The sequence below is a fragment of the Marmota flaviventris genome, chromosome 6 (assembly GCF_047511675.1).
Source record: "Marmota flaviventris isolate mMarFla1 chromosome 6, mMarFla1.hap1, whole genome shotgun sequence".
In the NCBI taxonomy this organism is placed as follows: domain Eukaryota; kingdom Metazoa; phylum Chordata; class Mammalia; order Rodentia; family Sciuridae; genus Marmota; species Marmota flaviventris.
In genome coordinates, this window is record NC_092503.1 from 144630842 (window position 1) to 144658227 (window position 27386).

A 27386-nucleotide genomic window follows, 5' to 3' on the forward strand; every position below is an offset into this window, starting at 1 on the left:
GTGGGGAGATATTGTTTTGTACAATGGTAAAATTTGGACTTGAAGCAGGACTTGGGGAAATCGAGGCAAACTGGATCTGATTGTGCAGTCTAACATAACCTGTGTTATAAAGAAATGTACATTAAATTTAGAATTTTGATAAATGAATATTCCTAGCAAGTGAATAAAATGTATTCAATTAACTAAAACCCTGTGCACTTCTGAACTGAAGTGGAATCGACTGTAATTGATTTATTTGAAACCAGAGGTTAAGGACTGAATTAGCTAAGTACAACTGGGTATTTCAAGCCACTGACTTCTCAAATGTCAAATCCCTTCTATTTTAAATATTATTTCAGCTGCGGGGCATAGCAGTTCTGATGGTAGTTCCATCAAGAACACAAATTATATTAATATTCGATTTTGGGGAGGAATGGGTCGGATTGTGGTTTTTAAAGGGTGTTGGAGAATAGAAGGGGCAAGGATGATAATCAAGCTGAAAAGAACATTGTGTTTCCAGAAAAATGGAGTGTGGTGATTAGCATAGCCTAGTGAGTATCTTGATAATTCAACTATGTATCCTAATTTGATTTAATCCAAAGAGAATCACTGTTGTTAATATATAAACACCTGGCTGGTCAAGTAATCACCAAGTGCTTTAGGAAGTATATAGTGGTCACCAGAGAAAGTCAAAATCCACATTGGTTTTGGTTAGTCCAGTAAAAATTATTTTTGGTAACAACCTCCCTAATCCATATATATATATATATATATATATATATATATATATATATATATCCTTTAATTTATATACATGTATATATTCCATGTATATGGAATATATATTCTTTAAATTTTTATTAAAAAAAAGAAAAAGAAGGACAAATTTATGATCCTCAAATCATCCAACTACAGAATAAAAGTAACTAATTCCCTGCATTTGGAAACCATTGTTTATTATGACCTTGTAATGTTCTAACCCACTATTTCCTTTCTATCTTTCTCAGGATGCAAGGATTATATTGAGTTCAGGCTTTCCAACATAACAAGCATCTGTAAATCCAGATATGAATGAATGGTATTTAATAAGATTGTTTTCGTTTTAAAATGAGTATTTATGTGTCGTTGGAGAAAGAGCAGCAATGTATGGCTGTTTATGAATGCTATTGTGCCTGAGGTTAGGATCCCCCACACAATCTGAGATGCAGCCAAGAAAAACAGCCCTGATAGACAATGCTTCACTTCACCTGCTACGATGCTGAGTGCATTTCATTTCTGTCAAGAGTATGTACAGTTAGGGTTCATTCGCCTCATTATTTTGTTACATCTACGTCACAGTTAACCAGTCTCTCTAGGAAATAATAAATAACCGCTTTAAAAAACAATTGCTGCCTTGCGTTCTGAGAATACACTTTCCATTTGAATTTTTTTTAAAAACCCACCATTGTTATGAATTCTCTGGCTTTGGAAAATAGAATTTAGACTCCACCAACTCGTTTGTTTGTCGAGATTGATTTTACCCTGCCTTCCATAAGGAGATTAGAAAGCAAAAGACTGCAAAATGGACACTCTCTAATGCTTTGCTTCCTTGGTCCTTCAGAATGTCAAACCACATGAACAGATGTTAAGTCCCCCTCCCCCAGTATATTTACCTACACACTTTTTCTATGACCTTCCTATAAACCTTCCACTTAACCAACCCCTTTCTCTTGTTAAAAAACCTCCTCACTTCCAAAGCAAAGAATTTCCAAAGCTCTGACTTCGCCATCTTTATGTACAGGAAGTCCTCCCTCCTCTCATAGCTCAGCACACAGTCCTGTTATTGTGGAAGACAGATAGGAGTGGTCTGACAGGCAGGCTCCACAGCCCTCCCCCACCCTCTACACCCCACCTCAGAGACCATTTTGTATTTCTCAAAGGTCCTAGGAGGAGCCCTGTGGTGATAGAAAGGGGGGTGGGCTGGCATTAAGGGGGTAAGCAGAAAAGATTCCAGGAATCAACATAATTTCTCACTCCCCTCTGCTACCTCCAGAGCTCCTTAAGAACAGCCCAGGAGTAAATTCTTCTCCAGGTAAAATATAAAAATAAATGGAGACAAGTTGCCCTCTCTATTCTGTGGTCTATTTCTACCACGGCTCCTTCTCTCCCCCAAGAAAAGTAGAGCCAGTTTTAAGTTTCTGACATGGCTTAGCCACAGAGAAGCCAGAGCAAACAAATGCAGGTTGAAGTGGGTATTTCCTTATTGCTAATGAACTAATAATTTAAATTTCAGCTATCTTCAGAGACAGATTCCAAAGTAGTTATGGGGGTGGGGTCTTCGGTTCTTCCGTTCTCCATTATCCTTGTCATCCTTAATGATTGGTTCTGAAGGTTTTATATTTTGGTTTCCAAAACGCAAATGAAAACCTAAAGGATCAACATAAATAAATAAAACTTTATTTTTAATAATAAAATTAATGTTTCTGGTAAGGAAAAGATAGTATGTCATTCCTTTAGCGGTACAAACAATCTTTTATCCAAAAGAATACATTGGGTTTTATTGTATCATTTGTCTGAATACAGACTCAGTGGAATATCTAAATGATACCCTGCTCTGAACTCCAAGTTGAAAGTAAGTTTTTATTATACTTGAGGGAAACAATGGGTTCAGCTGCTTATTGCAAGGAGCAATTGCCAAGGGAGAGTTAAACTCAATTACTGTAACCATACTGAATAAAAAATACTGCCAAGAACAAAAATACGCCTGGGTAAAGACAGCCACTGAATAAAAAAAATCGACATAAAGCGTATCAAATATTTATTTATCTGGGCAACAAAGGACTATGATACATTGACAGGCATGGAAAGTACTGCCAGCACAACTCAATACAATACAACTAGAACTGCTTCCAATATGGCCAGTGAAAATACAGAATACCAGGTGGTCCCAAATGTTTGGAGTTCTCTGAACAAAAAGAGTGAGAGAAAGAGGAAAAATCCCTAACCCTTGGTGTAAAGACAATACTCATTTATTGCTCAAATGATGCTTTTAAGGGAGGACAGTGGAACAAAATAATTTTTTTTCTCCTCCCCACAAGACATAGAAGGGTTATCAAACCACTCAAGTTTAAAATTTTTGTTTCCAGGGTCCAATCACTTTTTTTTCTTTCAGTTCAATGAAAAGCTAAATGTAATACTAATTATGTATAAAATTTTATTTTACTTTTTTTTATTTGTTCAGCTGTTTCATTGTCATCTTTAACATGCTACAACAGGGCTAAACTCATGAATCCCGGGAGGGGGGGTGGGAATCCCCCAAACCTTGAATTTCTAAATAAGTACCATGAACCACATGAGGAACTAATAGGGAAGATTCAAAATCCACTAAACAAGAGGTAAACGAGATCACCAGATAAATTAAAAAAAAAAAAGGGCGAAAAAACAGACTCACCATATTTACAAATCCCATTAAATTACACATAAATAAATATATACAGACATGAACACTGATTCCCTTATATAACTGTGAATCGTGTTGCTGGAGAAAGTTCAAGTTGGTCGCTTTACCTTGAAGAGGAAAAACTTCTACAACTGAAGACATGACATGGAACTTCGTGTATTTGTGTTCAAGTTTATTCACAATACTGATAAAAATGTCATTATCCTCTTTGCCTTTTTTTTTTTTAAGTATGGCTACAATCTGAACTGAAGAGTGTAAGGGAAGGTGGTGATTCAGTCCCATGAAGCTCAATATAATTTTTTTAAACTTTTTTTATGTTCTTTTTTTTAGAAAAAAAAAGGTTTTTTAAATGTTTTTTTTTTTTTTTTTTTTTAAGTTGTTGCTGATTTACTGTTGTTGTTTAAAAAAAAAAGTTCACAACTCGACAGAACTTTTCTTGGCTGGCTCCACGGCCCGTTCTGTTCTCTTAGGCTCCACTTGAGGGCGGGGGCGTGGTCCAACGGGGAAGTCGAGGCACCGGGCCCAGTCGACAGCGGCTGCCCACTGGCAGTCGAGCGAGCCGTCCGGAGGACCCAGGGACCCGGGGCACCGGAGGGCGGCGGCAGCGGCAGCAGCAGTAGCAGCAGCAGTGAGGGTCGCCGGTCCGGAGCTGTCACCTGCCGGTGGGGGAGGGGCCGAGTGGGCGCGCGGGCTGGTGCGGCAGGCGGCGGGCGGGCGGGCGGGGCCGGGGCGGGAGGAGAGCCTCACTTTCTGTGCTTCTCCTCTTTGTCACTGCTTTTGGCGCTGTTGTCCGTGTGGCTGTTGGGGTTGTTGCTGAGGTACATTTTGTCCATGGCCTTGAGGGCCTCGGTGAGATAGTTCTGCAGCGCGGTGACCGCGGCGCACACCGCCGGGCTGCCGAAGCCATGGGAGATGAGGTTGAAGTGAGTCAAGCAGCTCTGGATGCCGGGCTCCAGGATGGGGTTGGGCCGCGAGTTCCCCAGGGGAGATCGGTCCTGAGCCAGCAGGTCGGTGAACTCTTTGCATATCTGTCTGCAGCACAAGCAGAGCAGGGAGAGAGGGTGAGGCTCCCCTCGGGCAGCGCCAGCAGCACACAGCAGACCTTTCTCCCTGCAGTGGCCCCCGCCCCCATCCACAGCACCTGGCAGGACCCAGAGTTCTCGTGGCCACAGGCTGGGATACCAGTCACTCCCAGTGCCCACTAAACCATCTCTCCTTCCTTAAATGCACGGCCCCAGGGCCTGTGAAAACGTCTGCATCCCCCTCTGTTACCCACTACCAACTCTCAGATCCAACAAACTTCTATCCCCACCTTTCCCATACCAAACATCCTAGACCTGGGAAGCCATGTCACACACAGAATAAGAGAAGTTCAACCAGAAGTCAGAAATACTTCTGGGCTTCCTACCCATAGGATACAGGCATCAGCCTTCCTTTCCCAAAAACCCTCTTCCTTGTTTCTCTAGAGAGAACTCAGCAGCATTCTGTGGAATAAAGTTTCCACTATTTGCCTTCAAATCAAAGCAGGTTGAATTTGTTCAGAGAAGCAAAACTTTGCTCAGGATTATTTTGCTTTCAAAAATAAGTTGGCACAAAAAAAAAACAAAAAAAAAAAAAACTGTTACTAGGTGATGATTCAAGGTAGTTTGGAGGAAAAAGAAACAGTTTCCCATTCCCCCTATTCCCATATACACCTTAAATTAAAATTCTTTAGGGAAATTGTAAATGTGGGTGTGCTTAGGAAGCCATGGGAAGAGGAAAAGTTGAAATTTCAGAAATGGTCTTGAAAAGTCACAAATGTAGACAGAGGAGGCCAGTACAAAGAAGTTCTGCTCCTGAACCTGAAAGCAGGGACTAGCAGGGGCCTTCCTGAGGTAGGGCAACCTGGCCTGGGGGGCAGTAGGGGTTTGTAGGAGGAAGAACAAGCAGTATTGGCTGGCTGGCTTCACTGAGGCCAGCTGATGTCCCCAGGCCAGAAATCCTGTCCCACCCAAGGCTCAGCTTCTCCCCTCTGGTTCCATGCCCTCCTCTGACATCGACTTTTGATAATTAAGGGCTTCCAAACAAGCCTTTTAATTTCCAGAAAACATATCAAAACAGTCATTTTCTTTTCACACACCACCTGGAGAAGTCTTTTCAGCCCAGGCACCAATGGGAATATAACTTAGGCCATTTTGAAACCTATTTGACATCTTGCCTGTAGGCTAAAACTTGTGTGTTTGTGTGTGTGTGTGTAAGAGAGAGAGAGAGAGAGAGAGACACTGACTTCTGAGGAGGGAAGAGAAAGAGAGATAAGAAATGGAATTCAGGATTAGTGTGAAAGCAGGACAGCTCTGACTTCTCTATTTTGCAGGCCACCGCTTAATCTTTGCCCTTGAAGAACATATTGATGGGAGAGAAAAACTGATATAGGCAAGTCCACAGCCCCTTTGAGGATTTGATTCTGAGCCTTCTCAAACAGTCACAAATCCACATTCAGCTTCAAATTTCTCCTGTATCTCACCCCCATACACATTCATTTACAATTTTTTAAAATAAGAAGAGAGAAGAGAGGGAAAATATGGCCCCACACTAACAATCCCACTTGTTTCTCTTTGCATATAGATGAGGGTTTTTAAGGCTGTATTGTAACTTCAGTATTTACAACAACAAAGCCCTGAATGCAAAAGGGAAACAGGAGAAAATGGAGTGCAAAAGCAATTTTTCTTTCTCTCAACAATGAGACACAGAGACCCTGCAGAGGTAAATGCCTTACTTTGTAGCCAGGAGCATGTTTTTTCTTGTCACTTGCTCATTGGGATCGGAATGTTGTCGGTTGAGAAATTCAGCTACTGCTTTGGCAGGAAATTCGGTTTCGCACACGTACCCAAAGTCCCTGGCTAGGTGGACCGCTTCTCCTGGCAAGGGGTAAAAAGAGGGAGGTGAGGGCAAGGGAATGAAAAAAATTGGGATCAAAACTTTCTCTCCACTCCCTTATTTTCTTAACCCCAAAGTTGAAGGAAACACAAACTACTTGTTTTCTCACTTCGGTCATTTTCTTCCTTCTCTATAGGATCTGGTAGGTGCACTGATCAACAAACATAACATCTGTCCTAAAAAGCCAAGATGATTTGAAAAAGTGAATCCCTCCACCATCTCCAGTTCCATTCTGTCTTGACGAACACTTCCCCAACTTCTCTTTTAAAATGGCTCTTATATTCCAACCTCACACCTATCAACACTTTCATAAACGATATTCATAATTACTCCTTGAGCTTTTCTGCAAGGGAACAACTGGGGGTTTACATTTTAACTTGATCACATATAATTATCTGTTCATCCAAACCGATTAACCAGGAGGATTTGAGGGTCACTCCACTGAGTCTGTCTGTGTTGTTGATTTTCGAATCTTTGGTTTTAATTTCCTGAACCAGTTGGTTTTTACTGCAGGGCTTCCTGCCATTAGCTCCAGCTCCGGAAGAACGCATGCGCCAATTAGAGCATCAAAGCCCTCTCCGCAGAGCTTGTTTCCATAAAATGGAGCGGATCACAAACAATAACAGTTCTCCAGAAACAGCCTCCCTGCTACAGCACTCAACCCCCAGACCCAGACCAGCTCTCAAGCTGCACCCTGAGCCACCACCCTCATTTCCATGGCATGTAATTCTTTGGGGGTATGAATCGTGGCTTCTCTATGTACTGCTATTATTTTCATAGAATGCTACTGTAGTTGAGTTTCTGGCTCTGAACAATTGTGGGTTTTTTAAACAGTTATATTATTATCATTTTGGCACCACTAACAGATGGAAATCATAGCAGTCCTCCTCAAATACATAGTTTTAAACATTTAAAAAGTAATTTACAAAGCTATAGCTTGGATTCAATTGCAAACTGTCTTCTCAAATACAAGATGTAAATAAGATAAAATGCCTCCTTTAAATGTGAATGTTACTTGTAAAAAAAATCTACCTGATAATTTAAGCAGCTTTCTTTTTTCCTATGAGCATTTACCACAAGACAGGAAGACAAAAGAGAGCTTTACATTCATTTCAAAACCCAAACTTAAGCCAATTTAGTATTACAAAAAAAAAAGTGGGAATCTAGAGGGGGCAGGAATGAGAAGGGACCCTAGTGACAGTTTATCTAGAGCTGGGAGTTAGGACAGCATTGGCTTGTTTTGAGGAGTCTGGAAGGTGTGTGTGTGTGTGTTAAAAACTTTCTTGCCATGAGAAACTTTCTTGCAATCTTGTATTTCTTTTTTCTTTCTATATCCAAACAATCCAAAGTCTAAAATTGCTTTCTTCCCCTCCAGGAGAGAAGCACAATTAAACAAGAGATAAGGGAGCATATGTTTGGAAAACAAAAACCTACAAGGGCATATAACCCTGAGCTTTCAGGACGGTCTTAAATCAGGCTGCAGGTCAAAGATTCCCAAATTAATTCAGGAAGTAATGGTCACGCATTTCTCAAACGCAGATGTCAGAATAACTTAAGTGATTAACTGCTGAGTTCTTTAAAGGAGACAGGAACTTGGAGAATGTGAGTTCTTAAATTTGTGCATTGTTTAGGTCAGAAATGGGTTGGGAAGGTGAAATTTTGTGGTAGAGGGGGAAAAGGAAGAAGGATAGGAATATATGCAAATAGTTTTTTGGCATGCAAGAATTTTGTTCACTTCCGGCTACATTCTTTAGAAAGATGAAACTGCCCAATTGACACAAAATATACCCAAACATCTGGCCACTAAATATTATCCATTTCCGAGAGGCAGACTCTTCTAGTTAGCAACTGGATTCGCTTACCCTCCACTAGTGATGTGAGCAGGGTAACGTTGGCAGCTTTACGTCTCCCTGCTGGCAGATTTAATCCTATTTTGTCCAGTTTTTCTCTTAAAGATCTTCCTCCATTTTTAGACTTCGCCCTGTTTCATAAATATATGTGAGATAGGGATTTAGAACACATTGGGTTGTTCTGCATCACATTAAAGTCATTTTGAAAGCTTCCTAAAATTGCTCTCAAAAATTCAGAAGTATGGCCCAGAGACATTTAAAGGAAGGGAACCTAGGAAGGAGTGGTACAGAAAGATTATAGGAGATAAATGCTTGTTAAACTGTAAAGCACCTCCTGCGTTTGGGTGTTATTGCAACTCTTGTGGCAGGTTGGAAGGTTCTGATTTCCCAACTTTCTAGAGAACCACAAACAAACACAGCTCTGATCTCTAAAGTTGGAGGCATTCTTGAGTGCAACTGATTACTGTATATTTTCCCTGTTGTTACAATCACACAGATCCCAATGGGGTCTTTAAATTGTCTTTGCAAGATCTGCAGTTAGGTTGTTCAGAGTAACCAAAGTTTTCATCACTCTCACGTTTCATGCTCTGGCTTTAGCCCCAATGGGAAATTCATTTCACCAACTGTTTACATGCCATGTCACCAGCCTAACTGGAAATGTCAAAGGCTGATATCAGCCTTAAAATATTTCCCCGATTTCAGAAACAATGGAGGCGGTTCTAAATAGATGTCTAAATAGACTCCCATAATCAGAAAGTGGTTAAGATAAATTGTTTAAATAAAACAGCAAATTAATTAATTTCAGATTTTATTCCCTACTCAAGTGCTCTTTAATTGTGTGGATTAGATTATACTCCCCTAGGTAAACAGTCTCCAATATTGAAGATGGGGGAAGGGGAGGAAAAAGCAGAGGGCAGAGAAAAGATTGTGTCAGTGAAAGATTACAAAAGGAAAGCAGAGTGACTGGGAAAGAGGAAGAGATGAGATTCGCTGCTATTAGAACCTCCCCAAACACCCTTAGAGAGGATCTGGATGGGATATACCCACCAGGGTAGAACTGTTGAGTCCACATATAGATAAATAAATGAATAAGGTCAAAACAATGAACTTCTTGGTCTTATTTAAGGAGGAGAAGGGAGAGGAGAGTAATAAACATAATAAGCAGGTAAGTTCAACACAGGACCCCACAACTCACAAATCTAGGAGGAAGCGAGCAGCAAGAAACCTGCTCCAGGGAAGGTGCTTTACCTCACTGACTCTTTACAAAAGCTTATCTGCGAAGTGAATCTATTCCAACCCGGCAGGGGCGAAACACCACGTAGGACACATGCATTCTTTGGTAGCGACTACACATCATGCATATGAAACGGGCCTGCTCGCTGCCTGGCACACATCGCAGTAAGTCAGAACCAGCAGACGTCTCCGGCACCCGGATCGCTGTCTGATGGGAGGTAACAGCGACCAGGGGGCGTGGCGTGCGCCCTCGAAACCTTTCCCTTTCTACAGCTAAAAGTCACTCTTTTGAAACCCTAGTCAAGGGACGGCCCAGGTACCGTCCAAGTCTCTCCACAGTGGTAGGGCAAAGCGAAGAGCCTGAGAGGAAGTTTCCCTGGGCTTGCAAGGTGTGTGCGAAAAGGGAATAGTGGCTGCACGGCGCCCCACGGCTGCGGCGGCCGGGACTGAGCCCGTAGCGGAGCGAGCTGCGCGTGCGCGCACCGGAGCACGCAGGACCCCGCGAGCGCGCGCCAGAGGCCCCGAGAGCGCGGGACGGTATTGGAGAGCGCAGGCGCGCGCTGCTTCGCTCCGCCCCCCCAGCTCCCACCCTCTTGGCTCTACGTTCTTCTCCCCGCCCCTTTCTTTTCCCGCGAAGGGAGGGCCCGGTGCAAAGCGCGTTTGCGCCACCGCTGTCGCCCTGGCGCAGGCGCATGGCTTCCCGGACCGCGGGGCGGGACGGGCGGGGCCGCGCGGGGCCTCACCTCCGGAGCACTCCGCCCAGCAGCGACGCGTTTAGACATTCGGGCGGTGAGAGGCGCCGCTGCACTTCCGCCACTGTGACCTTGTACTTCGAGGTGGAGCTGAGGAGTGAGAGTCGACCCGGAACTGAACAGAAAACTTCGTTGGGGTTCACCACGCCACCGAAGAGGTTGTCCTTGTTAATAGGGATGGCGGAGACGGCGTTGCTGTTGGACTTGGACAGGGACACGGGGCCTGCGGAGACAGATGGGGAGGCCGCGTGTGGGCGTCGAGGGTCCCCCCGCTAAAATCTTGCCGGACCGGGTTTTTGCCCCGGGCAGGGGCGGGTTCCCAGACTTGTGCCGCTCACCCCGCTTTCTTCCCGTCCAGCTCTGAAATTCGGAAGCTCTTTTTCCCGTTTCCTCAACTCCCTTCCTATCCCTTGTCCTAATCCCTCCTCGATTCGAGCCTCGGTTTCTAGGTGCCAACCAGGCCTCTGTGTCTGACCTGACCCTTTTCCCTTCCCCTAAAGGGTGCTGGCTAGAGATGGGTGGTGAAATTGCGACCCCTTGGGCTCTGAGCATCCGAGCAGAGTGGGCCCAGACAAGGTGCCCAAGAGCGGGAATGGGGGTTAGGGGGCGAAGTTACATTTGCCAACCTTGGCTGAGTTATGTGTACTTTGGAGTTTTTGCAGGGCAAGGGATTTAGTGTCGGGAAGAAAATGCTTCAAGATACCTATTATTAAAACCAGGCGACAGTTTAGATGGCTAAAGCAGCCAGTAAATGAGCATTTCAGATAAGGCACCAAGCTAGAAGAGGTGCATTCTGTTGTCCCACACCTCTCGTCCTGTCCTTCTGATAAATGGTTCCTTTCTTATATTCCATTTCGAAAAAAGATAGGTTTTGGAGATCCGTTTCAAGCCCGGTTTGAACTAGGGGTGGGGTGAGGGTGAAAAACAGGCCCACTGTAAAATAGTAGCAATGGGTCCTTTTGTTGAGCAAATACTTAATGGCCCTCTTGGCTTAAGCCTTAAGCACCTTCATTGGGAGGAGGGTAGGATGTAGAGTGTTCTGCCTAGTTAAAACCATAAGCTCTTCATTGTTGCACCTACCTTTGTTAGAAAAAAATTAAAGATCAACAGAAAGTATACTAATGGTTACGTTTCTCAACATCAATATAGTTTAGATGCATTCATTTAGATGCATTCATTTTAAGTTTAGTGCATTTGTATTTTAAATTTCCACATGGAGACATATAATAGTATGCACATGCTGTCATCACAGTGCTCCTCATGCGTTCTTTAATGGGGATATTCTAGCCGTATGGGGAGGTGGGGGGCTCTAGGTTTTGGATAGATCACTTGTGACATTAATAGCTCTGGGGAGGCTAATAGAGACAATAGGAGTTAAACGAACTCTTGAGAGATTACTAATAAAAGAGCCAATTATCATGTCGACTTGGAAAGAGCATCTCTTAAGATTTATCCCTTGCACATCTAATTTGACGTGACAAAGACTTCACAGATGCAAAAATGAAACTTTAAACTAGCTAACAATATGCTGATTGGGGTTAGAAATGAGAACAGTTTTATATAGCATCGTCCTCTGGTGGTGCCTAGAATCCTGAAATGTAACATTGCCACCATAAAAAAAAAAAAAAAAAAGCTGCTACCAAAAGTGAATAGCATTTAATGGAGGAAACTTTATTTCTACTCACTAAACACAATTCAAATTACAAATTCATCCAAATCACTTGACACTAACAATTTTTGCTCTGAGCAAATACACTAACAGTCCTGACATCTTCAAAATGATAATTTTAAGCAAAAGCTAAATTTTTTGTTAGCCTAATTCACAAAAAGTTTTAAAACCCTTAACAGCAAACAAGAAACTAAATTGAAGAACATAAGATTCCCCGCCCCCCCTGCTAAGCAGTGCATTTATCATCTGTCCTTATATTTACATGAAATTGTACTATTTTAGCATGGTACACTTACTTCTTAACACTCATGGCCTTAACTCCACAGAATGAATTAACTAAACTATTAAATGGTTTCAAAATTGAAATGCTGCTTCCAAATCAGTTCAACTATTGCACATTTCATGTGTTTGTCCAAATATCATTAAACTAAATTAAATGGTCAAATCATGAATCAGAAAAAAGCTAGCCTGTTGCCATTACCAAGATACTGAAAGCCGATTATTTAAGCACAGCTCTTCTATGGCTATTTGCTAATTCTGAGCCTTTAGGAAATCCTATTTGAAAAAAATAAATACAGTTCTGCAAGTTCTCTTAAATAGCACTCTGCCTGTAAGGACATGCTTGGAATGCAGAAGGAAATGGCTTACCTTTCTTAATTACAGTTTGATCTGGGATGTTAATACCCGGGTCTTCTACATGCTGCAACAAAAGGATACACATGGATGTAAGTGTATAATCAAAACAAAAGGAAATGAATATTCCCTGCAAGATGGGGGGAGGGGAAGGTGTAGAATAGAAATTCCCCCTCCCATATAATGACATTTATATATAAACATCTCATCTTGGCTTATTGGAATTTGGGGCTTTGCAACTCAAGAGGTTTCACTGCACGCCCCCAACCAATTTCTCCTCCCCCAGCAAATAATCCATGTTAGAGGGGGGTGGGGGTGGGAGGAAAACTTTCTTTAGAAATTAAATCAAGTTTTGGAGTGCCTAATCTTTCTCACAGTTAGTTCAACCTTTAGAAATGCACCTAGCTTTAGTTTGGCGCCTCAGCGGCTTCGGACTTCAGTGATTCCAGTGTTCAGGTAGCAAAAGCGAGAGAAACACAATAGAACAGGAGAGTGTTGGAAACCGTTTAGGTAATGTAATAAAGAGCAAACACAGTACACCTTCACTTATGGAAAACTAGAAATAAAAAAAAAATTTAAGGCTACTGCCTAAACTGAATGTGACAGCAATATGAAAATTATCAAAAAATGAAAAAATCTTTGGAGTTGCTTTCCTGATGTCCAGCAGCAGACTTGTCAGTGCAGGGTTTTTTCTCTTTCTTCTTCTTTTTTTTTTTTTCTTCTACAGATGGATGGGTATATGTGTGTGTGCTCCAGTCAAAACGTGATTAGAAAGTAAAATGAAATCATGTTTTCTAATGCAGAAACTGACAGGCAATATAATGTCTGGCTGTGTTTACAAATTAGCACCAGGGCTGCTGAGATAGAAGATTTCGCAATCGTTACCAAACACAGGCATTACCATTTAAAAAACTATTACTTCCTTCTCTAGTCTTTGTCCAACAATAATACTGATTCGAACATTTTCCATTCTGTCTTGGATTTATGCTCCTGTTAATTGTGCCTGATCGCAATGATTCCGGGTGGATGGTACTAAGTTGCTTTATTACAGGTTTTATTATACTCAATGCTCTCATTTGTAACTTGCCTAAAGTGCTTCTGGATTTAAGTATAATTAAATTGAGAAATGTTCAGAAATGACTACTGCTGCAGTTCTTGTGTTTTAACTATATGGGGAAATATGATCCCTTTATGCATGCACCCTAAACCCATAAAGTAAATGTAGTGTGGCATAATACTTTTATTTGTGTTATTTCTAGACCTTGTCCATACAGGGAAGACTGTTAAGTTTAAAACCCCACTGAGATATTAATGATTAAATAATTTTCACCATCGATTGGATTTTCTTAAATATTTAGCAGTCATTCTTATTAAAGGTTAACTGTTGCAGCAGTGGGAAAATTGAAAACAACCCTTTTCCTGACCCAAATTCCTTTGAAAGAATTTTTTTCTTAAAAGGTGGGGGAGGGAGAGGGAAGAGCAGCAATTGGGTTTCCTTGCTTTTATTTGATCTTTTGGTTAATTTCTCCCACTGACCAATTTCATCACAAAGAGTGATCATACAGGTATTAAGAAATTCTACCAACCACCTGAAATTTTTGCAAAGTAGAGCAATTCTAATTCACAGTAGCTCCAAAAGCTTATAACATTATTTTGTGCTTTCAATAATGCCAAAGAACAGGCAAGGAAAAGGATTCATAAACTGAGAAAAGGAACTAAAAGGATTACAACTTCCAATTCTTTTTAAAATTGCTCTTTCATAAGTCATTGTCCCTTTTATTTTACTTCCCCCAAAATGCACATTAAATGTTTGCTCCTAAAAACATGTAAATCTGAACACACACAATTCTCATTAACCATTACACTGATTCAAGTGCCCACTTTCTTGTTTTCCATGCAAGGCTGCTAAACATAACCAACAAATTTGTGATTGACTGGGCCAAATGAGAGTTGTAATAAATTTTCTATTTTCCTATACAACTTAAATAATGTTTTAAATCTTCCAAGCAAGCAGGTAAGTTCATGTGACCATTTTCCTTACAATCTAATGCAGTAATCATTAAACTGTCAACGGACATACTGCTGCTGTATTTGATGCAGTAATTTGAAATAGCATTTTAGCAAAAATCACATCCAGATACATTTCCTCTCCAAAGAAAAGCAGCTTTAACAGAACCCTTTACAGCTTTAATAAAATTATTGACCTGCTCTAATTCCATTTCGGGAAGGATGTGAGGAAACCATAAATATATGGAGTTGAAGCAGAGATGCTGGTTTAAATTTAATTTCAAAAAGTATTTTCAAATTATCAATAGCCTGGTTTGCATTGTAAATAGTAAATGTGATAATGCCATGCTTATTTAGGAATCATTTTAAACTGCATTTATTGATAACTGAATTAGAACTTAAATAACGTATTACCCAATAGTCTCAAAACATTTAATTTAATATGGGGTGTAGCAGGTTCTGATAGGCATTGGGAACCTAGCTAATGATTTATGAGGTCACCACTTAGCACCCCTAGGAAGAGAAGCCTGCATTTTAATGTCTCTCTACTTGGATTTGCTACTTACTTTTCTTTAATCAGAATAGGGTACACGTAACTTTTGGGTTTCACTACTGCTTATAAAATCCGCTAAAATGATCTTCATAGTATGTCTTCCACATTTTTCTTTTACATTGTGAGGGCCTTTGATAGGTTCTTTTGGTTAAATTTAACAGCTTTCCCAGGACAGTGAGAAATCCCCATGCCACACTCAGCGGTGGAAATTAGATCTTCTCACCATCGGAACAGTTTACTGTGGTCGAGAGGGGAAGATAGTGTCAATGGTGACGTTGTCTGATTTATTTCTGTGTTGGTGGACATGGTAATGGAGGCATTGTTTGAGGGAGCTCCAGGAACCATTGTTCTGGGGACAGTTCGCAATTGCTTTTTAATTTTTTAAATTCGCTGTTTACGTCGCTTCTCAAAGCACCCCCCTCCTCCCAAAAAATATTTGATAAAGGAAATGTCATCGAGGAAAACCCGGGCCGGTGGCCCTGTGTTCCCGGAATCTTCTCTTGAGGGTAGGTGAGAAGGGAAGCGTCCCCTCCCGCGCGGCCTCTTACCGGGACGTCCTCGATGGCGTGAGGTAAGGAGTGGATCGGGAGGTCTCCGAGTCCCGAGCCAAGCCCGTGCGGGCCGTGCAGGAGGTCCTCGTGCCGCCGGTAGTCCCTGCGAGGATCCAGGCCCGACAGCTGGTGGGGCAGCCCCCGGTGCGTGTGCAGGAGCCCAGACTCCTGGCTCTGCCTCTGGCCGGGCCAGCCCGGGTGCTGCGGCTGCGGCTGGGCGTGCAGGGGGTTCAGGCTGTAGGGGTCGTTGACGTGGGAGTAAGGATCTTGCGACTGGGGGTAGATAGGCTGGTAGGGCGGGGGGAAGTAAGGGGGCTGGAAGTCGGCATTGGGGGTGTGGGACAGCGGCGGGGCGCTCGTGTAGGGAGATTGACCTACAGTGCCCAGCTGGGGCAACCGCGCCGTCCCGTTGCTGGTGCCGTCGTGACGGTCCTAGAAGAAAGAGAGAGGGAAAGGAAAGAAGAAGAAATCAGGCGTCGAGTTACAACGGTCTCCACTAAATGCACCAGTCTAGGTAGGAAATCTCCCGTTCCCCTCGGCAAGCCACCGGGAAAAATATCAGCTCTACTCTGTTCATTTCGGAAAATACCCGAGAAGTGAAACAGGCCCTTCGGGGGAAAAATACCGCAAAGGAATTAGACCATGTACCTACAGGGCACAAGAGACTGTCCTCAGGCGTTTCTTTCAAAAGGGGGGAAAGATAGAAAAGGGTCTCTTGGAATACAGCCCCTTCAATTGCACCGTGAAACCTCCCTTAAGCTAAATTAAAATTCCTACTAAATATTAAACAGCAGAAGCGGCCTTTTCTCGTTCCCCGGATTTGAACCTGCCTGCCACTGAGTTATTGTTTACTCTCTTCCATTTATTTGGAGGGAAAAAAAAATCACAAACCTTCAAAGACTATTACCATTTCATGACTATTTAAATAGAAACACGTTTCGCACTGGGGCTGTAACGAAAGCACACGTTTAAATTACCAGCTTAAAGAAGCTTTTAAGTGCAGGATCAGGGATCTGTCTTTTCCGCTTTCTCAGTTAGGAGCTTTTTCTGGACAAGGTCGATTTATGGTAGAAATGGAGAGAGGGGGGGCGTCAAGTCAAGGTTTAAAAAAGGAAGATTCAGCCTTATTTGGTTTAAAAGCGAGAGGTGCACCCCGGGGCGAAGGCCCCCGCCCCTTGCACCCCAGCCCCAAAGGGCAAAAGAAACGCCTGACTTTATGTTCCTCTATTGCAATTCGCTTGCAAAACAGGCAGAGTTGGTTCTAGGGAATGCGAACCCTCGGAGGTTCAGCTGCAGACCCTGGGGGTAGGGGGCACACCGGGCTGCGATTTTCCTGCAGACAGATTAAGCAGGAACAAATGAAGACGCAAGGAAATAAAGATGAACAGGGCGAGAAACACGCCTTGGGAAGCAGCTGCGGGGTAGGTCCGAGTGCGCGGAGAGGTCGAGTGGGGGCGGGGGTGGGTAGCAAGGCTTACGATTTAGGGATGGAAAGGGGCGAGAGAAAGGAGAGGGGAAAATGCAAATGGAAGAAGGTATCATGAAAGAAACCTGGGCAGGAAACCCGAGGTCTCGGGCAGCTTCGCGGCACCAGGTTTCCAGAATAGAATTCCTAAGGAGACAGGGATGGGGGTGGGGGTGGGGGTGGGACTCACCATAGCTGAAAAACTGTGAACTAACATCTGCGAAGAGTCTGGGGTAACGAGTCAGGGTGGAAAAAAAGAAAAAAAAAAAAGCAAGCCCGGAGCACCCGGCTGCCCAGCCGCCCGAGCGCGCCCCACACAAAAGGCGCCGAGAGCCCCGCGCCACCCAAAGACTCCAGTCACGGCGCGGACGCTCCCCCGAGCGCAGGAGCCCCGCTCGGATCCATGAGAACTTGAACCACCGATTCGCGCGGCTCCTTCAGCTGGTCGAACCCACGGTCTCTATCCTGCCGTGATCAGTTACGATACAAAGTTCTTTAAAAAAAAAAAATGAAGAACCCCCAAAAAGGAAAAAGTGTGTATGAGTGTATGTGTGTGTGTGTGTGTCCCTTAATCCGTGTCTCCCCTCTTTTCTTAGCGGCGGCTTCACTTGAGCTTCTAATAACCGCGCTGGGCAGCGTTCCTGGAGCCTCCTAATAGCAGAGATTCATGACTATTAATATTACACGAATACTTAATAAGGGAAGAATGCCTGGAAATCGAGCGTGAAGCGGGGAGGCCACTCGCGCCGGAGCCGGCTCTCAATGCAGTCCATTGACGGGAGCCTCAGTGTAGCAAATCGGAGGTGGGGAGAGAGAGCGCGAGAGACAAAAAGCGGGCGAGAGAGGGAGCGGGCGAGCGCGCGGGGGGCCGCGGCGCGGCGTCTGGCGAATCACAGGGAAGGGGCAACATTTTAAAAGGTTGCAGGGCATGCAAAAGTGAAAGAGAAAGAGGGAGAGAGGGAGACCGAGGCGCGGAGCGCAGAGAGGGAGAATGTGTCTGCGTGCGTGTGTGAGAAAGAAAGTGTGGGCGACCGAGAGGAGCGCGGAGTGGGCAGAGGGGAGGGAGGAAAGGAGGGAGAGCCCGAGAGGAGGAAGGGAGGGAAAGAGGGAGGGAGGAGGAGGAGGAGGGGGCTGAGCCGGAGCTCGCGGAGGGGGAGGCCTTGGGGGAGGGGGAGGGGGAGGGGGAGAGGAAGCCAGCGAGGACAATCAGACCTAAAAGGCTGGGGCAGACCTCGGGTTGTAGCGGGGGTCGCGGGTAGCGGGCAGGAGCTGCCGGGGACCGCGTCCGGGCGTTCATCGGGCTCTCCGCTCCGGAGGCGCTGCCCGGCCCTCTCCGGCCACGGGCTCCTCTGCTCCGCAGCGGAGTCTGGGACTCCGGACTCGACTGCCCGCTGCCGCGCGGCTCCTCCACGGCCCAAAGCCCGGACTGAGACCCGCCCGTCCGCTTCATGGGCCCTCTCCTCGGCCTCCTCTCGAGCTTCCCTTCGGACACCGGGACCGGACCGTGCGCTCGCGGCCGCTGTCGCTCTTCGTTCTACTCTCCCCGGGCCTCGGCTCGGGGAGGGGGAGCCGGGACTCGGCTCGGGGCGCGCACAGACACGAGGCGGCCCAGCCCGGGCGCCGCTGGCACGGGCTCCGGGCTCCCGGCACAAACCCGTCCGACTGGCTGGGCCACTCCCGCCCGACCCCCCCCCCCCCCCCCCAGATGACACGGCTAGCTCTCCCCGCGCTGCCTGTCTGCCCGCCGGTTTGTCAGAACAAGCGGCACCTTGCCTCCTGCGTGTCCCTGCAGAGCCCCGGCATAATCAGACAGCCCCTAGCCGGCTCGGAAACCCGAAATCCCCGCTCCAGCGCTAGCCCACAGTCACCAAAGTTGTTGAAACAGCCTTGAGTTTAGCTGTTTTTCTCTCCCTCTCCTTTCTCATCCCTTTTGGCCTCATTCACACCCACCCCCACGTAGTTCCTCTGGGGGTGCAAGTTCATCTCCCGCCTTCCTGGTCCCGGTCCCTTCTGCGCGCGGAGCTGCCAGGGAGCCCGCACCTAGAACAGGGTTTCGGCCTCCACGAAAGTAAAATGCCCCAGCCTCGGGCCAGAACTGAGATCAGTACAAAATGATTGTCCTAGCAGAAGATATGGGGTTCCGTTTCATCCCGACCCGTCCGACAAACGCCCCCACCCCATCGAAAACAAAGCAACTTGTCTGACGTGGGGTCCCTGCGTCCCTCCCCATAAGCGACAGAAGTCCCGAGAGAAGCGCTGGTACCCGTGGGATGTCACCCCATGCCCCATCCACCCAGATGGGGGGGGGGCAAAAAGGGGGAAGCCTGAAAGATGTAAAATAGCATTCTGAAAGAAAAGGGAGGAGGGAGTGGGTAACGCATCGTTCGCATATATTCAGTTTCTGATTTCAAGTGAAGGCAAGACTCCCGCCTCTATGCGGGTACACAGACATCTCTGCCTGACATTCCCAGCTCCAAATGCCAAAAGGCAAACGAAAAAAGAGAAAGAAATAGCAAAAGTTGTGGCTGCCAGGTATTTATTCGGATGATCTCGAGCCTCGTTCGCCCACTCTCTCCCCTGGACTCATCCGTTCATTTAATGGGGTTTGCAAAGGGAGAGTGAGGCTTATTCCCAGAGCCTCCCTCAGATGGATCATTGGCTCTCCGGCCTTCCTGGCTGCCCCCAAGAAGCTCTGGAGCCTTAGGTTTTAAGATGTTTTCCAAAGGGCGCGCTCTGTGGGCCCGGCGGGCTCCCCGCACCAGGGGCGGCCCACAGACGCGCCAGGATTCCCACGGTCGCTCAGCTGAACGCCAGCGGCTGCTGGGGCGGTTGCTCTCGGACCCAGAGGCCACAGCGCTGAAAGCAGCCGCATTCCCACCACCGCCACCACCACGGGGTGTATTCACCCAATAGCTCAACGGGAGAAGCTGCTCAGAACTTTTTGAAACACAGGAGACTCAGAAGTGAGCCCAACAGCTCCCAAGCTGAACCCACTAACAGGGAGGTGCAACTCATCTCAGAAGGAAGTGTGAGGTCCCTTCTCCAAGTCCAAAAAGAGAACCTCAGAAAGAAAGAAAAAGAAAGGAAGAAAGAAGAAACTGAATGCACAAATAAAAGAAGGAATATTAAATATCAGAGAGGAATTTGAAGAGAGAAAGGGTTTTCTTTTTCCTTTCTCTTCCTGGTGATTTGGGTCCCCGGAATCTCGCTGAAGCTACACGCGGAATGCACAGCACGTGCCCAGTTGCCAGCGATTGTTTAAAAAAAAAAAAAAAATCCATGCTCGTCCCACTCAGTCACAGCTCAAAGTGGTCAGAGAAGGGGAAAAGTGGGACAACAGTTTTGAATGAGGAAATGAAAGAAAGGAGCGTCTACACTGTCCTTCCCCAGCTTCTCCACGGTCTTAGGGGAGAATCAGAGGGGCCGGCGCTGCACTGGTGAAAGTTTGTCCCACCCGCATGTCGCAGCTGGCTGCAAGGAAAGGAAGAGGAGAGGCAGGATCGAGCCCCGAGCCGAAGACCGCTGGGATGAGTGGGCCAGCACCGCGCTTACCTCGCAGTCCTCGTACTTGATATTATCCGTCAGTTTCCAAAGCATTTTCATGGATCGCTGTGAATGGATTTGCCCCTCTCCGCCTCGCACCCAAGTGGAGCTACTCTCTGGGTAAGCGCAAAGTGCCGGCTGCCGGCTGCCGGCGGTGAGCACAGGAGGAGGAGGGCGAGGAGGAGGAGGAGGAGGAGGAGGGTAAGGAGGAGGAGGAGGAGGGCGCGGAGGAGGAGGAGGAGGGCCAGAAGGAGAAGGGCGAGGAGGAGGAGGAGGAGAGGAGGAGGAGGAGGAGGAGAGAAGGGAAAGAGCTCCCGTGTGCGCTCGGAGATCTCCCTCTAATGGTAGAAACTTTTCCCTTTTCCAGCTCTTTACCAACAGCCTAATCGCCTCATTAGCATATCAACAATAGTCCAATTGCTTGCCAGTACCACAGTCTGCCGCCGGCCGCTCCGACCCAAGTATAAAGGCCTTTGCAAGCTGGGAACTTGCTCTTAGAGTGCACGCCTGCATGCTAGCGAGAAAATCTTGCCCGATTCCACCTCGCTCCCCTGCCCCAAAGGCCCCTTCCCCAGACCAATTCCATCCCATTTCCTTCTCTCTCTCTCTCTCTCTCTCTCTCTCTCTCTCTCTCTCCCTCTCTCTCCTTGCTTTCTCCTAGCCAAAAACACCTTCCACAAAGCTCCGCACTACCGAGGGTCGGAGTGACCCGGCCTGAAGACCGACTTGTAGTACCCCCCACCCCCACCCAGGCCAACACCACAATCCGCGCTGCCCTTTCAGCACCATCCAATTTTATTAGAAACCATTATCCCTTTCGCAATTAAAATAACCACCAAATCAAGACCAGCGAAGTCACTCCAGGATTTTTGCCCAAGGAGAGATCGCCTGGACTCAAGGCAGTTACCCCCTCGGGCCGCAGCACCTTGGGAGTTTTATTGGCTTTATGCTTTCCCCCAGGTTGGAGATGATGCCAAACGGCTACAGTCGCTGGGCTGGGATTTGCCATCTCTTAATTGCCGCGTGTAAAATAAAAGTTGTACCCTGAAGAGGTTACTCGACAACTCCAGGGGTTAAGTGACTTTCCTCCGATTGTATGAAGCTGAGGCCAACTGAAAATTCATCTTGGTGTTCGGGCTAAGGTTTCTTGGGTTCGAAGTGAACAAGAATACAGAACTTCTATGGAGACACTCAGCCGCTTCTGGAATTGAGCTGAAATACAGACCCGAGTGCGCCTGCAAATCTAGGTATCTTGTCACTTGTGCATCAAAATAAATCATTGGGAACCAGCTCTTTTCTGTGCTAATCGGCTCCAGTTTTCCCAAGTTTCCCCTTTTTAATTAAAGAAGGAAGAGTTCCTTTATGATTTGATGATACTAATATGGAGCTCACTGGCAGCACAGTGCCCATCTGGCTGACAAGGAACCTGGAAGCCGGAAGGCCACCCCCTGTCCAAGTTGGCCAGATCAGTGTCTCCAGTTCCATACAGGGGCATGCTCGCTCCATCAGGGTTTCCCACCAACACACTTCTGTTTTATTCAACTATTTTTTAAAGTGAGAAAGGAAAAGAGAAAGACCTAGTGTGGTAATTCCAAATACAGAGTATTTCCTCTGGCTGAGCTTTCCTACTTATCCTCCAAAAAAGTTTGTCTTTCTCCAGTTTGAATACTGCAAACTCTTCAACAACAGTTGGTCTCCCCTCAAAGACCTCAGACTCATCTTAGCCTGTTTTTAAAAAATATCCAGGCCTCCCAGGTTCCACAGTGCATCCTGCATGTGGGTGGAAGCTGTTGGAAATCTAAGCACTTTCTAACAGGTGGAAGGAAGGCAGGATGAGGGAGGTACCCACAGAGGGGCAATTCTCCCACCAGAAGACTTAAGCAAAGCCAAAGACCCCCACTCCCCTGCCATAAAAAAAAAAAAAAGAAAAAGAAAAAGAAAAAGAAAGAAAAGAAAAATAAAAAAGAAAGAAACTAAGAAGAATGCTAGAGTAGGCAAGAGAATTCGGTGCTGGGGGGGATGACCTCCAGAAGTTCTGGACCCTGCCTTGAACCGGCCTTCAACCCATGAATTGGGAGCAGTTTCTTAGTCAAATGGGCTGGAGGCTTGGACTCCACTCTGCCTGGAAAGGGGTCAATTTCTAGGGCTAGACTCTATGGGCCTGTCGTCCAGCACAATAGTTGACATCAGGAGCTGAGCCTCCAGGAGCCAGAGTACTGAACCCATGATAGCCACAGCCATAGTGCACTGTGACCAATAGGTCGAATCCTAGTCCTGAGAGCAATATTTTTATGCCCCATATACTCTCCACTTTATGCTATGGGAACTCAAAGTTTCGCTTTCTTTTGCTTCTGTTTGTGGGTTGAAAAAGGCATTTAAGGCCTTTTATCCTCTCCAACTCCACCTCCACCCTCCTCCCCTGTCATCACTGCCCAGTGCCCCCGCAGATCTCTGGCTCCAAACTGGCCAGCCTGCTAAACTGTTGTTGTATTCCTGCGGAGGGTGCTATTGACGTGCAGATTGAGGCCTGCCAGCTCTGTGCTGCCTCCCTGCAGTGTGGGTGCCAATGAAAGGCCTGGGAGAGTGGCCGGGTAGCCCCTGGAGCCAGCCTAGCTGCATTTGTGTGAGCTTCATTACCACCAGTCACTTCATTGCATGTCAATGTTCCAGCAGTGCTGAGACCCAGGGTCCTGGGACAGCAGCACCAGACCTGGGTCTATGGCTCAGGGATTCAGGCCTGATCTGGGGAATCAGAGAGGGCAACAGAAAAGCTAGTATCTCTAAGAAGCCAAGAGAAACAAAGAGACAGGGGACCAGAATGACCTTAGTTTTTCTGGTTATCACTATCTAGGGTGCCAAAAGGCTGAGGCTGGTGCATCGGCCCTGTGGGCCCCCCAAAACAAAAAAGATTCAGGCTCACGGACACTTGCCAGGAGCAAGCCCTGAGCTCCTTCTTTTTCCCCCTTTCAGCAGCAATCTCACAGTTTCAAATATCAGATTCACTGGAGACCCAGTCCCAGGCCAACCCTGGGCTGCAGGTGTCCTCTCACTGTCTGAGAATTGTGCAGCCAGATTTGCCCAAATTTAAAGAGAAAACCCAAAAGACTTTTAATAAAGAACTCCCCCAGTCTTCAGCCCCAGAGAAGAGCATTAGGAAGGGCCTTTTGAGCTCACAGGGTTGGGGAAAAATGGGTGTGGATTCCCAGGATTTGTGTTTGGTGTGGGATTTGCATCCTTAAACCACAAATTTAGTCTGATTTGGGGGAAGAAATTGCATTGAGTGAGGTTTTACTTGGGAAGGGATATAAAAATATCCTACAAAAGTATACAAAGTAAAAGATAAAATACAAAACGCCTTCCTTTCTCCAACTCCAGGGAATGTAGTGAAGATGGAGACTTCTCTGAAATTTACTTTTAATGTCCTAAATAAAAAACAAAAACAAAAGTTGCCCCAGGAGGAGCAGGGCCTTGATTTCTTCCTTTAGGAAGGTCGAGGCTTTTGGTTCAAATTGCCCCGCAGGCTTGTGGCACACCGAATCTCACCCTAACCAGGCCTCCCTTGGCCGGGGCGAAAATAGGGCCCCGCGGTTCCGATTATGAAATCCGCGACTGGGGAGAGGCGCTACCTCGCCAACCCGACCAGGGCCGCCCTTGCTCCCGTAGGGAAAATGCCTGGAAGTTAAAAGGAGAGCGCTGGCCGAGTGCGGTGGCCGGGCCCGGGGTCTGGGGCTCTGGAAGTGCAGGATGTGGATCCCAGCCAGCCTGTGGCGCCTGCGGCCTAGCAGGGTCAAGTTTGGCTGGCGCAGTTCTCCGAAAATTCGCGACCCCCTGCCTCAACATCCGTCATTTATCCACCAGCCCTAGCCCGGGCGGCAGGAACCCACGTCGGGAAGCAGACTGAGTGAGTAGCTAAACTTTGGACAAACTCTTTTAAGTATTTCTTAAGGGGAGAATGCTCCCCGCTGCGACCCAGCCGGGTGGAACCCTTTCCATTCTGCTCACCCAATAGGTTCCCCCAAATCTGGGGACACCAAGCGAAACAGGTGCACCAGAATCCCACCCCGACGCGCAGCCCGGGGGTCTGGGGCGAGGCCGAAGGCACAGCGAGCCGGGAACCTTCCCCACGGCGCACCGCAACCCCAGCCCAGTCTTCCCCCCCGTCTGAATTAGTCATCCACCCGAGTTTCTATTGGGAATGGGGGTGGGAAGGTGGGAGAAAAGGCTGTAACCCAAACCACAAGTGACCCCGGGGGCCACCTGTGGAGCGTGCGGCGGACTTTTCCCGGCGCCGGGCCCCGAGGGCTGCGCGCTTTGCCCCCAGCGCCGCGGCCGCCGCCTGCGCTCGTCTTTCCTGTCCTCCCTCTCCCCCGGGAGCACTCTTGGGCGCTGCCAGGCGTGCCTCACCTACGACTCCCCTGCCCTGGGCCACGGCGCTTCCTCTCCGCCTCCCCCTTCCCGGCCCCCATCCCCCGCTCCACCCCCGCCCACCTCAGCCCCAGCCAAGGCAAACCCTCGTACCTGCCAGTCCCCCATTTTGGCAAGTATGGACATCGCGGCTCGGCGCTCCTGGCGATGGGTCCCCGCCGGGCATGGGCTGGAGGGCTCGGCCGGGCCCGCTCCCTGGAATCGCTTAGGCAAATCCTCCTTTTTACCTGCTCACCAACATCTCACCTGGTCATAAAGAGCTGGGTTGCTACCTGCCGACGCATGCGCGCTGGCCCAGGAATTTACTCCGCCAGCCCCAGTCCCAGCACCTCGCGGAGCTGACCTGGGAAGTGATGGATTTATAGCCGCAGCAATCTTGCCATCAGCTCCAGCTTTTCCCAACAGCCCCAACCCGCTTTCCCGGTCAGTCCCTCGCCAGGGAACCGAAGCGGACTGACTGCTGAGGTTTGCTGGGAGCGACGCGAGTATGTGTTTTCGCTCCCGAGGAAAGGGGGCATCTCCGTGCTCGTCCCATGGCTCCCCTGCCCGGATAACTTTTTTGGGGTTAGGGGATGCTCCACCCTGGGTGAGAGATGGGGGGATGGGCAAGAACCGGAGAAAGAGCCAGACCCGAGAGACTCGGTGGTGCACCTGGACGCTCGCGGGGGGACCCAGTCCCTCTCCCCGCCTCTTCGCCAGCCAAGGAGGTTCGGGGCACTGCCTGCCTTAGCGGATCGGAGCCGGTCACCCTCAGGGCCGCTGAGGCGTTGGGTTCTAGATCAAGTGTTGTTTAATAGGTGAACACGTTCGTGACTCTGTTTCATCCCTGTCGTCCAGATTTAGTCTCTGCCCGCCTCAGAGAAAAACCCCTGCAAACAAACACACACACACACACACACACACACACACTCATACATTTAACACTTCCATATAAGGCCCACCCCTTCCCATTTTCACAATTCCCCCGCCCTTTCAAGCTTCTAAGGCTTCCCAACTCTTTATCTTTTCCACCGAAAACTTTGAAAGGGGAAAATGAGAACGTTGGTGGCTCTGGGATGCACACCTGAGGTTTTTGGTTGGGGTTTACTTTCCCATGACAGATAAAAATCACTCGAGTGATTTCACGGCAGCTTCTAATTAGAGGGGAGCTTTAAAAGAAGCCACAGGATTTGGGGCTCCCAAGGAGCACACCTCTGTCGGGTCGGGTCAGGAGCCACACCTGGCCAGGAGGGACGCCAGGGTGAGAAGATTCCCCTGGGGCCACAGCTCCCCGAGCAGCTGTGCCAGCCCCATTCCCGCAGCGTGAGATCGGGTTGTCCTCGGCTGGGGCCTAGGGCCCAGTTACTCTCCCAGGCTACCATCTCGGGGACTTCGAGACAAACAAAGAACCGGTTTCAAATCGTCTTCTCAGACATGTCAGGCAAATATGTGTAAAAGGTCAGTTCCTCACCGCAGAGCGCAGAAGACAGGTCCTCGGCTCTCATACCTCCCCTTTCCAACCTTTCAAACTCGGAGGACCTGCCTAGAGGGTTTTGCCCCCTCCTGGATTTCCCGGGGAGGGGGGTGTCCATGGAGTCCCCCGTCACCTCACCGTTTTACTCGTCCTCCATCTGCAGTATTTTCAATTCAGTGCTGATTGATTCCCTAGTTGATCAGAAACTTTCTTGGATCTGTCTTAGAACCTTGGTCAAGAAGTTTGGGGTTTGTAGGTGTTTTTGTTTGTTGTTTGGCAAGAATTTAAAATAATGATTAAATGGTGTTTTTAGCTCATAAGCGTTTACTCTGCAGCTTCCCTGGCTGTTTCCCGACCCTAAAAAAGAGTGGTGAAACCTAATTTTTGACTCAAGGGGAAGGGATGCCTGTAGCTCTCTACAATTCCCGCGGGGGGCGCTGCGCTCTAGTGAGCCTTGATCTAGACGGCCCCGCCCCCTCCCGATAGTGAAAGGAACAAGGCTGATATTCGGCTGGGTGGGCCAGGCCCAGACCTGGAAGCGGGAACGGGCGTGTGCCCAGGCCTGGGTGGGGCACGAGGAGTGCCGTCTCCACCCTGGATACTTTTTTTGAGAGACGGTTGACACGTGCGGGAAGGGGGAAGCTAAGCTGTGGGCGGGGTTAAGCCAATGGGCAGAGTTGAGTGATGGGCTGGGCGCCTAGGCCTTGAGAAGGGAAGCCCTAGGTTCCTGCTGCGTTTGGGAGAGGTGGAGGGAGGAGGGGTTGAGCCGAATTGAGCTTTAGAGGCAAACCACTTGGAGTCTGCTTTCAGTTGTCATTTACGTTTACGAGCTGTGTGATCTTAGGCAAGTTACTGAATTGTCTGAACCTCGGTTTCCTTATTTGTTAAATGTGTAATTGGGGGGAATTCAACCGGAGA

The 27386-nt window shown here is 47.4% G+C and overlaps 1 protein-coding gene across 3 annotated transcripts; it reads right to left on the reverse strand.

Moving 5' to 3' along the window:
- Positions 1-3274: 3274 nt before the first annotated feature.
- Tfap2a (transcription factor AP-2 alpha) lies at positions 3275-25141 on the reverse strand. Of its 3 annotated transcripts, none has more exons than XM_027948192.3 (7): positions 25109-25141; positions 15580-16014; positions 12487-12538; positions 10161-10392; positions 8197-8315; positions 6174-6315; positions 3275-4450 (listed from the first exon to the last, which is right to left on the reverse strand). In XM_027948192.3, exons 1-7 carry the CDS (start codon positions 25139-25141, stop codon positions 4162-4164), a joined length of 1302 nt encoding a protein of 433 aa, XP_027803993.2. In that variant the 3' UTR covers positions 3275-4161. The 3 variants fall into 3 exon arrangements, with proteins under 3 accessions (XP_027803993.2, XP_027803992.2, XP_027803994.2); XM_027948191.2 differs by lacking the exon at positions 25109-25141 and adding an exon at positions 20600-20650; XM_027948193.3 differs by lacking the exon at positions 25109-25141 and adding an exon at positions 17238-17264.
- Between the last annotated feature and the right edge of the window lie 2245 nt (positions 25142-27386).

What these genes read in the sequence shown, in the direction of transcription:
- Tfap2a (XM_027948191.2), bottom strand. Translation starts at nt 20,650, where the DNA reads ATGAAAATGCTTTGGAAACTGACGGATAATATCAAGTACGAGGACTGC. An exon ending in TCAAGTACGAGGACTGCGAG is followed by an intron (nt 16,015 to 20,599) that starts GTAAGCGCGGTG and finishes TCTTTCTTCTAG; the next exon opens with GACCGTCACGACGGCACCAG. An exon ending in TCAAACTGTAATTAAGAAAG is followed by an intron (nt 10,393 to 12,486) that starts GTAAGCCATTTC and finishes CTGTCTCCGCAG; the next exon opens with GCCCCGTGTCCCTGTCCAAG.